The sequence below is a fragment of the Notothenia rossii genome (assembly GCF_949606895.1).
Source record: "Notothenia rossii genome assembly, chromosome: 2".
In the NCBI taxonomy this organism is placed as follows: domain Eukaryota; kingdom Metazoa; phylum Chordata; class Actinopteri; order Perciformes; family Nototheniidae; genus Notothenia; species Notothenia rossii.
The window spans coordinates 57,373,658-57,389,854 of NC_136904.1; the positions used below are offsets into that span (position 1 = coordinate 57,373,658).

General features: G+C 41.1%; 1 protein-coding gene across 7 annotated transcripts; it reads left to right on the top strand.

Moving 5' to 3' along the window:
• The first annotated feature begins 1,977 nt into the window (after positions 1–1,977).
• On the top strand, positions 1,978–15,344 carry LOC307028500 (uncharacterized protein). Of its 7 annotated transcripts, none has more exons than XM_079663572.1 (19): positions 1,978–2,044; positions 2,577–2,902; positions 3,233–3,359; positions 3,619–3,699; positions 3,930–4,137; positions 4,330–4,500; positions 4,591–4,689; positions 4,895–5,127; positions 5,216–5,394; positions 5,480–5,577; positions 11,529–11,873; positions 12,015–12,132; positions 12,209–12,300; positions 12,412–12,529; positions 12,863–12,979; positions 13,097–13,288; positions 13,548–13,688; positions 13,960–14,143; positions 14,312–15,344. In XM_079663572.1, exons 9-18 carry the CDS (start codon positions 5,235–5,237, stop codon positions 14,046–14,048), a joined length of 1,470 nt encoding a protein of 489 aa, XP_079519698.1. In that variant the 5' UTR covers positions 1,978–2,044; positions 2,577–2,902; positions 3,233–3,359; positions 3,619–3,699; positions 3,930–4,137; positions 4,330–4,500; positions 4,591–4,689; positions 4,895–5,127; positions 5,216–5,234; the 3' UTR covers positions 14,049–14,143; positions 14,312–15,344. The 7 variants fall into 7 exon arrangements, with proteins under 7 accessions (XP_079519698.1, XP_079519700.1, XP_079519701.1 ...); XM_079663574.1 differs by having other exon boundaries at positions 4,591–4,652; XM_079663575.1 differs by having other exon boundaries at positions 4,025–4,137.
• Positions 15,345–16,197: the final 853 nt, after the last annotated feature.

A 16,197-nucleotide genomic window follows, 5' to 3' on the forward strand; every position in this document is an offset into this window, starting at 1 on the left:
ACGGCTGCCGTATGCTCCTTGGCAGTGATGATCGTCGCTGTTAGCTAGCTAGCTTGGAACGAATGTTTGAGATAAAACATCATTACTGACTGCTCAGTTACAGTACAGTAGAGCTGCACTTTGGTGAAATCATATATTGCGGTTATTGTGGACAATATAGAGCTTGCGATGTAATTCACAAATGGTATCATGGGTATACTTGCTAAATTATGCAAAGAAAATACTGATATTTTTCAAATGTACATTTCTCAAGTCATGCTGTACAATCAAACTTAAATTATCATAATAATATTCATAATGCACCCATATAATGTGCATTATTCCTAACTGCATTGTGTTTATGAATTTCCTCACATTTATAAATGTTAGAAAGATATCACTGGTCCCCGGCTTGAGCTTCAATCTCAGGATCCATGTACAGTTGCAAGAAAAAGTATGTGAACCCTTTGGAACTACCTGGATTTCTGCATAAATTGGTCATAAAATGTGTTCTGATCTTCATCTAAGTCACAACAATAAACAAACACAGTCTGCTTAAGCTAAGACCACACAAACAATTATATGTTTTTATTGAACACACCATGTAAATATTCACAGTGCAGGGTGGAAAAAGTATGTGAACCCTTGGATTTAATAACTGGTTGACCCTCCTTTGGCAGCAATAACCTCAACCAAACGTTTCCTATAGTTGCATATCAGACCTGCACAACGGTCAGGAGGAAATTTGGACCATTCCTCTTTACAAAACTGTTCCAGTTCAGCAATATTCTTGGGATGTCTGGTGTGAATCGCCAACCCAGTCTCACGGCATTTCGTGTTCACCAACACGATTTTTAATCTATTGATTCGTGTTCACCAACAAGATTTTCCCCTTTTTTTCATGTTGCACAGCACGATTTCAAAAGCAATGTATTTCTATTGGTAGTCTTTCCCCTTTTTTTCGTGTTGCACAGCACGATTTTAAAAGCAATGTATTTCTGTTGGTAGTCTCACGGCATTACGTGTTATAGGAAGACCGGAAGCTGTGTGGTTCATAAAAACATGTTCTTACTCAATATCAAGCCACGATTATTGCTTTTATTTAAAATCGTATCATTTCGGACTTTTGTTGCCGTCTGTGATGAAAATAAATGGGGCTCATTTTTCCTTCTAATTTGTTATTCTTTTCAAAATAACACACTGTTATTTAGTCAACAATAACACACAATTATCCTTGTTTTTATTTATTTGTTTAATTCTATAATCTCTGGCTTTTTTGCCGTCCTTCAGGAACTGAATTTCAAAATAAAAATAACCGGAAACAGACGTAGGCCTATAACGGACATTTCGAGCATCATCGAGTTTAGGATGGCTGAAAACACTACACTACCCATAATCCCCAGCTATCGTTTAGGACTACAGTCCCCGTGATTAAACTTCAAGTCGGGATTGGATGTTGGAGTGGCAGTGCGCCAAGGTTACGGAATCGAAACTGGATCGAACGCCGCCCCCCACCAACAATTAGAAGTTGCCAATATTAAACACCAATTATTAACCAATTAAAATGAACCGATTAAACATCTTTCTGACACAGTTTAAACACATTTCAAGTGGAAGAATTGTTCGTGTCTCCCCTCCGTGTCTCGGGAAGCTTGAAGCTGTATTATTTTCAAAAAATAAAAAATAAATAATATATTTTTTAACCATAACTGGTACTTTACACAACATTGAGTCAAACTTATCCTTCTTTTAATCCTCGTTTTATTTATGTTAAATTGTTGTTGTCGGTTAATTTTCCATTTTATTTATTTTGGTTTAAGATATCATTCTTTTTTATTTATTATTATCATGTTAGATGTTTAAACTTTTCTGCATTTTATAAGGCGATATATACTTTTTTGTTTTTGTCCATAGGCTACTTAGGTTATTAAAGAGTTATCGTGTCAAAATATAGGAAATGTATTAATATTTTATTGTATAATCGGTACAGGAAATTACATCATTCAGAGCACCACCTATTCGTCAAAGACGCTGCCACCGGCATTGCGATCCATCCTCTGACGAAGTAAGTTGGGTCACTAAAGTCTGATACATGTTTTGCTTAGATTTAATAATTGGGGCTTTTTTTTAAGCCTTTACTCGCATGGTTCATCATACATACTGAACTGTTCTAAGTCTGAGAAATGCTTTCGCCATAATCAGCAAAGCAACATTAATTTGAAATTATTCTTGCGGGCGGCTAGCTAGCTAGCTCACGTTCAACATAAGCTTAAATTAGTTTAGCTACATTTATATCAGCTCATAAGTGGTGTGTGAAAAATATTTGTCTTAATTACGGCTACATACGTCGGTGTTAAAGTGTGAGTTATACGTTATCTTAATCGCTTTTGTTTTACACATGACAGTACTAACGCTGGCCGACATTTTAATATATGTTTGGGGGGGAGGGGCATAGTCCACGTCCATGTGCTTGTTACGCGTATGAAACAGGAAACACGTAAATGAACTCAGTCTGTCTAAAGTAGTTAAACCGTCACAATATGCATTTAAAAAGCTAGTTTCACTACATAATTCACTTTTTCTGTTCTCTCCTGCAGCTCCCGTACCCACACCACAAACCCATACACTGATCTACACCATCATAAAGCCAACGGCACTTTTAAGAGCCAAACTCAACCTATCTCTCTGTCTATCTACCTACCTTTCTTATAGTTATTGTTTCTATCTTTTTCTATCATTCATTATCTATTTCTGGCTGGCTGGCTGGCTGGCTGGCTGGCTGGCTGGCTGGCTGGCTGGCTGGCTGGCTGGCTGTGTTGCAATGGCAACAAAACACAACCCAGACCCCAATAATCCCACACCCAAAGAAGGGAAACGCATGGCTCTTGAGCTGAAGCATGAACACATGCTAGCTGAAGCTAAGGTTGGTGTTTTAACCCATATGACCTCATTCATTTCCCACTTGAATTTGGCACTATCTGTTATCCAAAAAATGCTGAACAGGCCAAGAGTAACTGGATTTTGGATCAATGTATAGGGCCTTTGCAAAACGGTTCATCATTACAACATGGGGGGCAGAGGCTTACTAAATAAAGCTTGTTCAACTTGTTTTACTTCATTAGTTGTATATGGTAGGAAAAACTTGAGGCAAAAATGTTCTTCAAGTGAATGAATTTACTTTTATTTGTCCACTGTCATATGGTATCAGTTTATCAGTAACATCAACCTTACATGAGTTGTTACTTGGTCACAGAAAGCAGCTGAGGAGAGGAAACGGGCACGCTCTGTAGGAGACACTTTACAGTCCCCTAAAAGGGGCTGTGTAGGACGTGGCAAGCCGAGAGGGAGGCGTGGAGGGCGACGCCAAGGCTCAGCTACAGGTTGAAATCCCAATTATTTTACATTTTTATGAATTTACTAAGTAAATGGTTGGAAAATCGAATTAAAACACAGTAATTGCTTGTTGAGGGTCTACAATAATTCCAATATATAAACGCATAGTGACACTACAGTCGGAGACATTCCCACTGTGGTGTCATAAGAACTATGCTTTATTTAATTTCACAAGCTTTTAAACAATAGGTAGATAATACAAATCATCAGTTATCTGTTTTTAACCCTCTGTGTGATGTTTTACAGTCACATCCCCCCCGACTGAGGGCTTCCAGTCTTCCAGTGTGGAGGTTCTGCGTACTGAACCTTCAGCACAACACGAATTTGGTAAATCACAAAAATGGCTTTAAGTTTAAAACTAAAATCCATTTTTAAATAAATTGTGTTAGTGAGAGAAAATAACCTTATACACAACTGACAGTTCAGGACTCGAACGAGGAATGTAATTCAGTAAAGATATTGGCCAGTTCCATACTGAGCAAAGAAATGATCCTTGATTTTTAGTGTCCATCTTAAATATAGTCATTTACAGTTAAAGTTTCCCATTCTGTTCACAGAAAAGAATATGGAGAGACTCTCTGACATTCTTTCCTCATGTCCTCCTCCTGAGCCTCAAAAAAGCCCTGCCTCATCCTGGTCTTTTCGGCAGCAGAAAGCCTCAGAGCGCTGGAAAGAAGCGAGACCACACCACCTACAATGCCTTCTAGAAAAAGAGGCTGTTGGTCATCCCCTGTGTGGCCTCTGCCACGAGCCGGCTGTTATTAGGTGAGATAACATTTACCTTTATTTAAATTACTTTACCTAATTGTAATTTTTCAGTATTAATGCTCAGTGCCCTGCTATTTCAGCTAACATGCATGACTTTTGGGATGTTAGAAAACTGGATACCTAGAGAAAACCCACATGAAAATGAAAGTAATTCTAGGATATTAGAATAATTTTGTATTTCCTCCCAAGGTGTAAAGAGTGTCTCCCCGAGGAGTGGTTCTGTGGAGACTGTGATGTACTTCATCATAAGAACCAGCCACTCCACAACAGGGACAGTTTAATGAATGTTTTTGTTTAAACCAATTAGTCCAACAATGTGTGTTGTTAGAGTGGAAAGTGGATATGACACCCATGACCAAGGTATGCTCTCTCAAACTTGCATTTTGATGTTCACATGTCTCTTCGGCCAGCATATAATGGTAATTAGTGCTTTTCTTTTTTTTTTGACAGCTTGCATATTGCCAACTGTGAAGGCACCCAACTGCTCCTGTAAAGGCACAAACTTCACTGTGGTACCAGGCAAACCAGTGATTTTAATTACCATCAATGGTAAACAAATATATATATATATATATATATATATATATATATTTGGATTTCTATTGAATTGTTGTTATATGTTTACTGTTGTGGGCTGAGGCATTGTGCTTCCACTTGGAGTAAAACCTTCATGTAAAATCTGTTCATCTTTGACTATTTGTAGATGGAACTGTTGTAAAATGTGTCTTAATTATGTTTATTTACTTGTTCCAAGGGCGTTATGACTTGCATCTGCCACTATATGTCTGTCAAACTTGCCAGCAGCAGTGGACCCCCGACTTGAAAGTCCTCCTTAAGAGTGGATACTGGCCAGCTTTGGTCAGTATTTCCACACTTTACACCTTGGACCTCCTGAGCTCCTTAGAAGAGCTCAAGGTCATCTCTCTAGGATTCTCCAGACAGGCCTTTGCAAAGCTGCTTGAGCATCGCACAAAGTGTGGAGGAAGAGTAAGTGTAAATATTCGTTACCATATTATACATTATAACATTTCCGTAAATAGACAAAATCACAGCAATATATGTAATTATCTTCCAGTCTGGACCTGTCAACGGAGATGCACTGCAGCGCAGCTTTCTGGAGTTCTCCTATGCCTCGTATGAGGAAGACCAACTCTGCTGTGGTGCTCCTTTCATCTGCCCTGCCTGCACGCCGGAGATGTTGGCTGTTTCTGCCTATGGAAACAGGAAGCTGTATCGCTTTCGGCGAAGTGGAAGGTGCTGTTTTTACAATGTTGTTATTTAACTTTTTTGATTACTGTTTATATTTCATGGATATATTTGCTAATCTTTTTTTCCTCAGTTCTGATGGCAGCGCCTTTTTTAATGGGCTCTTTGTGGCAGAAGACAGGTGGACAGGTGGCTGCATTTGTCGACAAAATACAGAGATCCCTGAAAAATGCAAGTTTTTATTCGTCATTTTACCTTATAGGCAGTGTGCGAAATACCCGTCAATAATCGGGGGGTCCCCATCTCCCGTTTATTGCGCAATATACCGGTCGAAGATTTCTCAATATGCAGTAGGCCTATACAATATTTCATGGATGCAATCCAAGACAATCAGTAGTAGCAGCGTTTCTCAACCGGGGCGCTGTCAAATAATTATATATTCTAACGTTCATATGAATGAATACGCGACCGTTAAAGAACCATCTGTTTTCGATTCTATGCGAGGAAATGGGAGCAGAGCTGGTCTCAGACGCACACACACACACACACACACACACACACACACACACACACACACACACACACACACACACACACACACACACACACAGTCTGCGTGATCTGCGTGTAGGGAGGGGCAGGCCTGCACACACCCACACACACACACAGTCTGCGTGATCTGCGTGTAGGGAGGGGCAGGCCTGCACACACCCACACACACACACACACACACCAACTTGAACGCCAAGGCTAATTATGCTTTTCTTCTTAACCCCGGAATCCACACAGGACATACGCACACGCTCATCTTATGCACAGCAAAGATCGAAAAAATAGTCTTTTACCTTAAGTGAGAATAGACCAAAGATGCCTTGGCTCGACTTCTTCTCGTTGCCGTCCTGGTTTCCAAGAAGAAGAGAGACGATGTCCTGCTTAAATCCAGCTTTTCACGAACGGCACTGGGTCGAATTTGTCCAAAGGGGGTCCGTTTAGGTCAGACCTGGGCACTGTACGGCCCCCGGGCCACATACGGCCCTTTGGTTGACTCTGACCGGCCCGTGTAAGGTTAATTGGAAATTACAAAATAAACATATTTTCTAATTTTACCTCATGCATGGACTAAAGCTGCAATGCTTTTATTTTGAAGTTGTTTTTTATTCACGTACATAATGACGCAATACGTCAAATCAAGACGTGCGCGTTATTGGATAATTGTCACAAGACGACTTTAGCGCTCAAAAATGTCAGCTGATGCTAAAAAAAGAAAGGTAGATGCCGAATGTAGGGTTTTCAACAAAAATTGGACTGCTAAGTATTTATTTAGAGGTAAAGCCGTGTGTTTAGTTTGCGGGGAGCAGATCGCCGTGTTCAAGGACTACAATTTGAGTCGGCATTACGAGACGAAACACGCGGAGAAATACAAAAACTTGACTGATGCTGAAAGGGCGCGCACATCGAACGCTTTGCTAGCTAAGCTGCAAAAGCAGCAAGGCTTTTTTACCAAGCTTCACACATCCAAGGATGCAGCAACCAAGACCAGCTTCGTGATATCCCACAAAATAGCTAAACACAGTAAGCCATTCTCAGAGGGGGAGTTTGTCAAAGAGTGCTTAGTGGACTCTGCAGCACTAATATGCCCTGAAAAAAAAGAAGCCTTTGAGGAAGTCCCGCTGTCCAGGCGAACCGTGACGAGAAGGATCGAGGACATTGCGGGGAATCTGGAGCTTCAGCTGCAACATGAAGTGGCAAGTTTTGACTTTATCTCCTTGGCTTTGGACGAGAGCTGTGATGTCCGCGACACAGCGCAGTTACTCGTATTTGTCCGTGGGATAACGCCGGACTTCAAGATTACGGAGGAGCTGGCAGCAATGCGGCCGATGAAAGGGACGACGACAGGGAGCGATCTGTTCACGGAGGTAAATGCGTGCATGGACACGCTGGGACTGAAATGGGACAGACTGGCAGGTGTCACAACAGACGGTTGTCCAAATCTTACAGGTAAAAATGTTGGACTTTTGAAACGTATGCAAGATAAAGTGACTGAAATCGACGCAGATCAGAAATTGGTATTTTTGCATTGTATTATACACCAACATGTGTTGTGCAAGTCAGTGCTAAAAATTCACCATGTTATTGATGTTGTTACTAAAATAGTAAACTTCATCAGGGCACGGGCATTGAATCACAGACAGTTTGTTGCACTTTTGGAGGAGCATGAGACTGAGCATAGTGACATCGGCTACCACACAGCTGTCAGATGGCTCAGCCTGGGCAAAGTGCTAAAAAGAGTTTGGGACCTGAAAGCAGAGATTCAAGAGTTTTGTGAGAAGAAAGGCAAAGACATCCCAGAGCTCTCAGAGGAGGACTGGATGGCAGATTTTGCATTTGCTGTTGATGTGACTGCACTGATGAATGAACTGAACACCAAACTGCAAGGCAAGGGCCTTTTTGTTCATGAAATGCACAGCCTGGTGAAGGCTTTCATGAGAAAGATGCAGTTTCTTTCAAGCCAACTGGAGAGCAACACCCTCACTCACATGCAAACCCTGAAAGAAGTCACACCATCAGCTGATCACCTCCGCAGGTACTCATCCATGTTAGGAGCATTGCATGGTGAGTTTTCAAGGCGATTTGAAGATCTCCGAACAATCGAGGATGAAATGCTCATGATTTCCTCTCCCTTTACCTGCAGTATGGATAATGCACCCAGTGATGTTCAGCTGGAACTCATTGACCTGCAGTCTGATGCAGTACTGGCAGAGCGCTTTAAGTCAGGATCTCTGCTGGATTTCTACTCTTCTCTCGAGGAGGAGAACTTTCCAAACATGAGGAGACATGCTCAGAAGATGTTGGTTCTCTTTGGCTCTACCTACATATGTGAACAAACATTTTCAAAGATGAAGTTTATGAAATCCAGGTATAGATCCTCTCTCACTGATGATCATCTGTCAGCTGTGCTTCGCATCTCCACCTCAGACATTCAACCTGACTTCGATGCACTCGTTAAAGCCCAGCAGAGACTAGATTTCTCTCACTGAACAAGAAAAAAGAACTTAAAAACACCAAATGAGGTGGTTAGACTACAAATGTAGGCATGTAAAGGAACCAACTAGCAGTGAACTGGGACACTTTCTTTGGAAGCCTTTTCTCAAAATCACAGTTCAGTGATGTTCAGTGACAGTTCAATATGATGTATCTTGCTGAATGTTTGGAGCACAAAGACAATGTTGTGATGTCTTAAGAATGCTAAGAACCTTTACACAACTTTCCAACAGTATATGAAACTCAAAATGTGTTTTGTAGTGAATGCGACTGAAAATGTTCACTAATATGAGTCAGAAATGGTGAAAAACGTTCACATTTTGTTTACCATTGTTTTGGGAAATTTGATTGAATAAATTACATTTTTTGTAAGGTAACCTCACTTTTTCATTGCTCAACTATAACATATACTCTTACCAGCTTGTCAAAACAATGCTATTTACTGCTTTTTATAAAGAAATACAATTAATATTATGCAGAATTGAGTTCAGCCTTTTGGCCCGGCCCTCCACAATATTTTTTGTTTCTCATGTGGCCCCATGGAAAAAATAATTGCCCACCCCTGGTTTAGGTCCACAAACAGAAGCGAAGACAGGCGCTCCTCGCGCAACCTGTTGCGGCTCTGGTTGTCGGTGTTATTCACGGCGGAAAAGCCTCTCTCGCACTCAGCAGACGTGGGGAGGTAAGTGCGACTTGCTATGCATAGCCGTTCCAGTGTTTTGCCCGGTGGAGTGCCCTGCAATTTCCAGTCTCTAAACTGCCCCACGGCGTCCCCGGCTGGTTCTCCGAGCGATTTAGCCAGACGGTGTACTTCTTGTTCGCCATACAAAGTCAAGTCTTCCCGCTCTCCTGGCCAAAAGCGCTTATCAAGAGCTTTGAGCGTCTGGACCAAGCTTGACTCCGGTAAGCGCTTGGTTAGAGTAGCAACCACCGATTCATAAAAACGAGGCTTGTTTATTTTCCCCCTGCCTTCTGTCAGCTCTACGTCCTTAAAAAAGCCCGATGAGACGCCCTGTTCAGCCTTCTTCGTTGATCTCCCCCCGGTCGTCTTCATGGCGGTCAAAATATTGATGGTTTGTTTGATGTGGACACTTGAGTCCACAAGTGTCATTTCTCTTCTCTGCAGCTTGAGAGACATGCTGTGGAGTTCACGCAGGATGTCTTTCATGACAGCCAAATCTTCCACGAATCCTGAGTTGGTTAGGTGCTTGAGAAGTCCCTTGTATTTTTGCCTCTCAAGATCATTACGTGATGCGTTCTCACTGGATGTTTTAAAATGGAGTGCTAGTGCGGGGAAATCTTTCCATACAGCTTTTACTGTTTTAAAGCTGCTGGCAACCCATCTGATGGAGAAAATTTGACCTATTTTCAGTATTTCCATGTTGAGCTCGGCCGCTGCTTCTTTCAGCAATCTGGAATTCCTGGTTGACTGATTGTAGAGTGAGTATAAATGTGAAATAAATATCTCAAAGTGATTAGTGCCACCCACATCTTTAAGAGCATCTTTGACTGACAGTTCTAGTCTGTGCGCCAGGCAGTGTACAGACTGCACGTTCGAAAAATTGTTTTTGAGTCTGACGACAAGCCCACTGGCTTTTCCCGTGAGCACTGCAGCCCCATCGGTGGCTATGCTTATTAGGTGCGTCTTCAAAAAGTCATCATCCATTCCAGCTTTATATAGACTCGCCATCATCGAGTTATAAATTGATTCAGCATCGACCCCATCTGTGAGTTCCACTATATCCAGGAAAACATTATCTACATCCCCCTTACCACTGACATCACATCTTACGTAAATGATTAGATAGGGACGACCGTGAACGGTACTTTCATCAATTGTGATTGATACCTTTGAATCCATTTCTTTCACATTAGAGACGAACTTGCGGCGCATTTCCTTTGCAATGTGACTTATTATTTCTGCGCATGCATGGTCAGATTTGTGGATATTCCCAACTTCGGCTCCATTCAGCTCCTGCATTGTCATGAGGGGGTTGAGCTTTTTATAAGATAGCCTTTCCTTTGCTACGGTGTAAGCTGTTCTAAACGAGACTGTTGTTTTCTTGAGTAAATCGGACTGTACATCAATGAAACAGTTTGGGAGGGTTTCTTTGTCTTTCATCTGTACTATTTCCACTGACCTTGTGTGGGCCTGGCTGTCCCTGTGTTTGTATATCTTCTTTCGTAGCTGTTTTGCATCAGGGCTAGTAACATCACCATTGATCCATTCTTCCGAGAGGTGTAAACCCGGTCCCTTTTCTGAGAGTAGCAACGTTTTTGCTTTCCTACACACTAAGCATCCTAACTTTCCAGCCTTAATGTCAAGCCAAGGGTTGCGGTCTTTCCATTCGCCCACCTGCTTCGTTGTCCAACCACCCGGCGGAAAGTCACTAGCAGCAGTAGCAGCTACCTCCGCAACTGCTGCGTCTTCTGAGCGCTCTGCCTCAACTTCACCTCCTTCTGGGGAGTGACTGGGCGGGACAGGAGCCCCCGACTCGCTAACGGTTCTGGTAGCGAGTGCTGTGCTAGCTGCTGCGTCATCAGCATCATCTCTGGGTGTCTCTTGGTCATCTCATGGTGTCACTTTTTTGGATGTGAACCCAAAGTGCGCGAGTAAAACACTTTGGTTTAGCTTTCTCTTAGACATTTGAGTCCTCTAATGTAACGTCTTTCTCTCCTCTTTGCCGCGCATGGCTAATTTGCATAATTTGTGTCCGCGTCACGCAGCGTACCCGTGTCACGCGGCTGGCTCTGCTTTTGACAGCCAAAATAGAAGTTATTTGTGAATAAATGTTTTGAATTATGAATACTGGACATAGTAGGCTTAAAAACATTTTAGTGACCATTGCAAGTGACAAATACATATTATAATTTCCGACCCCCCCTAAATGTTGCTGTTGAGGCTTTCAGGGGGGCTCAGGTGTTAAACGGGGGGGTCGAGCTCCCCCGGACCCCCCCGTATTTCGCACACTGCTTATAGGTATATCACAAAAATAGCCATGTATATCCAACCCTGACTTTCTTCAAATTCAGCTACTTCTCCTTACTATCTACTCCAAAATCAGATAATTAGAACAAATGGTGTAGATCGTGATTCCATTGCTTTTAACTGATTTGTCATGATGTAATGTGTGTCTTAGACCCAGGGAAGAGGCACATGTGGGGACTCCCAGTGGACAGCAGCGAGGGAGACGTCAAGGAGGGCTTCAAAGCTGGATGAAGAAGGGATGGAGGTGGCTGTATGTCGCCATGGGTTTCTTTTGAAGGCCTTCAATATGTACAGGGGGGAGATATTCGCCTACCCCCTGTATCTTCAAAAGGAACTCATGCCAGCCAAAGCCAAGTTCTTCGCCATGGATGTGGCTTGCAAGTACTGGCCGTACATGGAGAAAGCTGCAAGTGTCCTTCCTGCTCTCCAGGAGCTGACTACCATGAAGCCATTCCCCAGTGTAATGCATGCTCGAGCCCATGCTACCAAATGCGAGGTATGTGAAATATTTTTGTATCACGTACATTTATATTTTTTATATTTATAATACTGAAGTAGTAAATATCTAAGCTATACTGTTTAGTGTAGTAGTATGTAGCGTCTTTGCACAACAATTCCAGCAATCTTTTACAATCAGATTATATGGAGTGGGAAGAACCAGGAGGGAGCAGGGATGACCGCTGGGGAAGAGGTGGAGCAGGTCAACAGCTACCTGTCCCGTTGTGCCCTGACAACAAAATACATGTCCAAAGCAGGTGAGTGGAAGGTTTTGCCCTATTATTGCATACTTTTTTAGATGACACATCATAACCTCATTATTGCTTTCAAAAGCACGACTGGACATGCTCACAGTGCATGCAATGGGATGGAACAGGAAAAAAGGTGACTCCCTTCATCAGGCACTTTCCACAAGATACGTGAAGGTGAGCCTCCTATTAAAGGTGTTGTTGTGTCCTTTGTCATTTGCACATGGCTTGTTGTTAATCATAGCAAGTTTTAATCTTGATAAATGTCCATCGTCTACTGTTTATCAGACTAGTAAGAGGCTCCTGGAAGAGACTGCAAGTCTTGAGGAACTCAAGACGGAGCTACATTGTGTCTCAGATGACATGGTGTCGACGTGGATTTCCGACGTGAAGGAATGGGCATCTGGTAAGCACGACGAGATAACACCAGCTAAATATCATTGTCCATGACTGTTTGAATTTACAGATTTGATCCTAAAGAGCAGCCAATTTTAAGGCAATAAGGCTGATTTTCCATGCCACGTAATGGGACCCTCACTGGATTTCAGTAGACAGGGACATAATCTTCAAGCAATAGCAAGCCAACTATGTGTCCATGTTTATCTCTGATATGTTCCAGTTTCCATAGTTGTACCATCAATTTGTGTTGAAAGGTGTTAAATATGTTGCACAACTTTGTTTCTCAAAACCGTTACGTGTTGTGTAACAGTACATTTTACTGCCAATATTATTTCGACAGGAACATCAGAAACATCGGGTACTTCTGAAGACATCCTTCAAACAGCACTGCAGCAAAGCATTGAGGGGCTTTACCTAAGTGTGAGGCAGCGGAAGCAATCCCTTTACCGACAGAATGGTATAACAATATAATGTTTTAGGTTGCAGATTCAACCTACTGAATTATATATATTTTTTGCACTTGCAAATATAGTTTGTCACATATCCCTATCCCACTACTTCATGTCTTTTTCAGACAGCAGCAAGCTCCGCCATCGACTTCGAAGGAAGCTTGCAGATGACAAAAAGCGCCTTAATCAGGAGGTACTGAAGTACAACCAGCTGGTACACGACTCTGCCAGAGGCATATATGTTGCTGCGTTGGAGCATTCCCTCTCTGGAGGGAGCATCATGTCCGCGCTGTGGCCGTGGGAAGTTCATGGCATGGGTCAGTTTTCAGATATTTCATAATAATTAATTTGAAGTTCTGTTATATGAAGGTATACCTTGCTGAGTTATGCACATATCATGTAGAGTGTTAGAACGTTCATTTAGTTTAAGGGTATATATCTTAAGTTTTCTTATTGTGTATACATTTGATTATTTTGAAAGTACATGTTTGGAGTTTTGAACATATTGTTATGCTATAATGAAAATGTGATTCATGTATATACATAACTGTGATTGGATTTTAACTAACTTTACAGCCAAGAAAAAGATACTTGATCAAGTCATGCTTACACGGAGACTGCAAGAGGAGAAAGGCATCCTATTGTGGGAGATGGCGCAGCATTGCACATGGTTGCAGAACATGGCAGTTGCTCTAAAAAATAAGGTGGCTGAGGAAGGTAAGTTGAAAGCAAAACTTAACCGACCTTGTAAAGTATGAGTTTTAAAGGAAAAAAAGTCAGCCCAAATCATTCTTGGTCACAGAAATTGGATGGAGTATCATGGCCTTTGCCCATTCGACACGGCCATTTTACATAATGAAGTCCCTTGACAGTGACAATCATCTTTATATGTACATGGGAGATAATATACTCCATTGAAGTGCTCTGGCCTCGTGAAGCAATCTTACTTTATAGTATGTCCATATAACAATATTTTGTGTATTTTCAGATGTAGACAAGGGGAATGGAGGACTTGGGTGCACCCTAAGAAGGAAGCATGCTGAGGCGTTCAGGTGGTACAGTACAAGACTGCTTTAGGTCCTGATGCTTGTTTCCTTCAACATGAAGAGGAAAGTCAAAGTGGCCTAAGCAGTCCAGACACCAGTGAAGATGAAGAAGGAAACATCATTTAGGTAATTTACTTATGAATTAATTTACAGTATCTTTGTTGATTTAGCCTCAACCTACACATGTTGCTGTTACTTTTGTATTCATTAATGCTAAACATACATTGTGTATTCAAAAACCTCAAATTTGGTTTCTGATCTGCCCCTCTTTTTTGTTTCTCTGTATTTCCCCAGATTGCTGCTGCGCTCAAGCACGAATATCCGCCAAGACTTGATGTTCTATCAGAAATGTAAATACTTTACTGACTTTATATTTAGAGATTGTATTCATACTCCTCAATGGAAGATCACCCTTGAATATGTTGACCATATGACTTTTCCCTATGCCGCAGCATCAGGCCAAACATTTCACTTGTACATAACTTAAATTGTATTGAAGAAAATGCTCAGCGTCCCTGGAATGCATCCTGAGCAATGAACCATTCACTTTTGATCCTTTTTGAAACACTGGAATGTAAATTCCTAAATCTCCAAGTATATCTTGCTGGTTACCATACAACTTGGTGAGCACATCATTGTCCAAGAGCAGGAGGTCTTTCCCTTTTTTCCCAGAACGGGATGCCTATGCATTATTATTTTTGATCTCTTATAGGATTTACCTGTCATTAACTTTATATGACTGCACCTGTTACACCGCAGGCCAATAACAGCTTTCCTCTAATTGTTCATTTTTGTTTCTTTTGCGTTACTTGCTTTAATTGCTTTGTCAGTTATATGTCCTTTTTGGTCTCCAGCTATTAACCTGATTGATTGAAGTACTTCAATCAACATGTACAATGCACAGTCTTTTAGGATGTATAATTAGGGACATTGAGATAAACGACAAATACTTTATTTGGTGAATCACCTCATTGTTGTTCTCAAAACCAAATAATACATTGTTATAAATTGTTATATTTGATTTACACATAGAATGTACAAGTTTAATATACATAGTTAAATCATAAAAAAATGGTTCTGTTGTATGATTTCTTAATACTGTATGTTATAACCGTTTGCATAACTTGATTTTATGTTCTGTTGTCCATGCTTTTCATGTTAGACTAACCCCAACGCTCTAGAGTCAAGACATACACCCTTATGGTGGCCTTTTACTTGTATTGTGGTGAAACACATAAGTAAACCATTGCCAGAGAGGACCATTATATTGTTTTAAAAACAATGTTATTGATGTGGTTGGTTGATGAATAAATATAAATTAAGCATACGTCTGTGGTACTTTTTGTTGTTTACATCACACTGCATTATAATGCGTTGGGAAATAAATTCATTTAGAAGTAACAATATGGGTTAGCACTTGAATATTTTTGTAAAGAGATGATCCTCATCCAGAACACTGGTTGTTGGTGTAAGATAAGATAGAACTTTATTGATCCCATTTTGGGAAATCTTTGCGTTGCAGCAGCATTAAAACACATGGCATTATACAATACAAATAAAAAGACAAGAAATAAAGAAGAAAATATACATGTTGAATTTACAAATGAGCAATAACAAGATATGCAAGGTATTATATTTACATAACTATGTGACAGATGGAATATTAAATATTACACTGAATATGTCAAATGTACAGTGAAGAGAGAAACTATGGAGCAGCGAGTTCTCTTCCAGCCAGAGGTGATTTGTTGTACAGCAACACGTTCTCACTCCCAACCCGTCCCCGTCACGGACTTGCATAGAGCTCCCTGAACGTTGGTAATAGACAGGTTGGGATCGCGGCGAAATGCTCTCCGCAGATCCATTCTCACAGCGTTTATCAACCTTTTTCTTACTCAATATCAAGCCACACTTATTGTTTTTACTTCTTTATTTTAATTGAATAATGTAGGACTTTTGTTGCCGTCAGTTATGGGGAGAGTAGGGGCTCAGAATACTGAAATCTGTATTGTTTCATCTTTTTTTCCTTCTAATTTTGTATTCTTTTCTAAACCACACACTGTTATTTACTCAACAACACATAAGTATCCTTGTGTGTATTTATTTGTTTGATTAATGAACACAAGTTGGAGTCCGTCAGGACCGAGGGTCGGAGCAGCTCATTTGCTTTTGAAAATGTT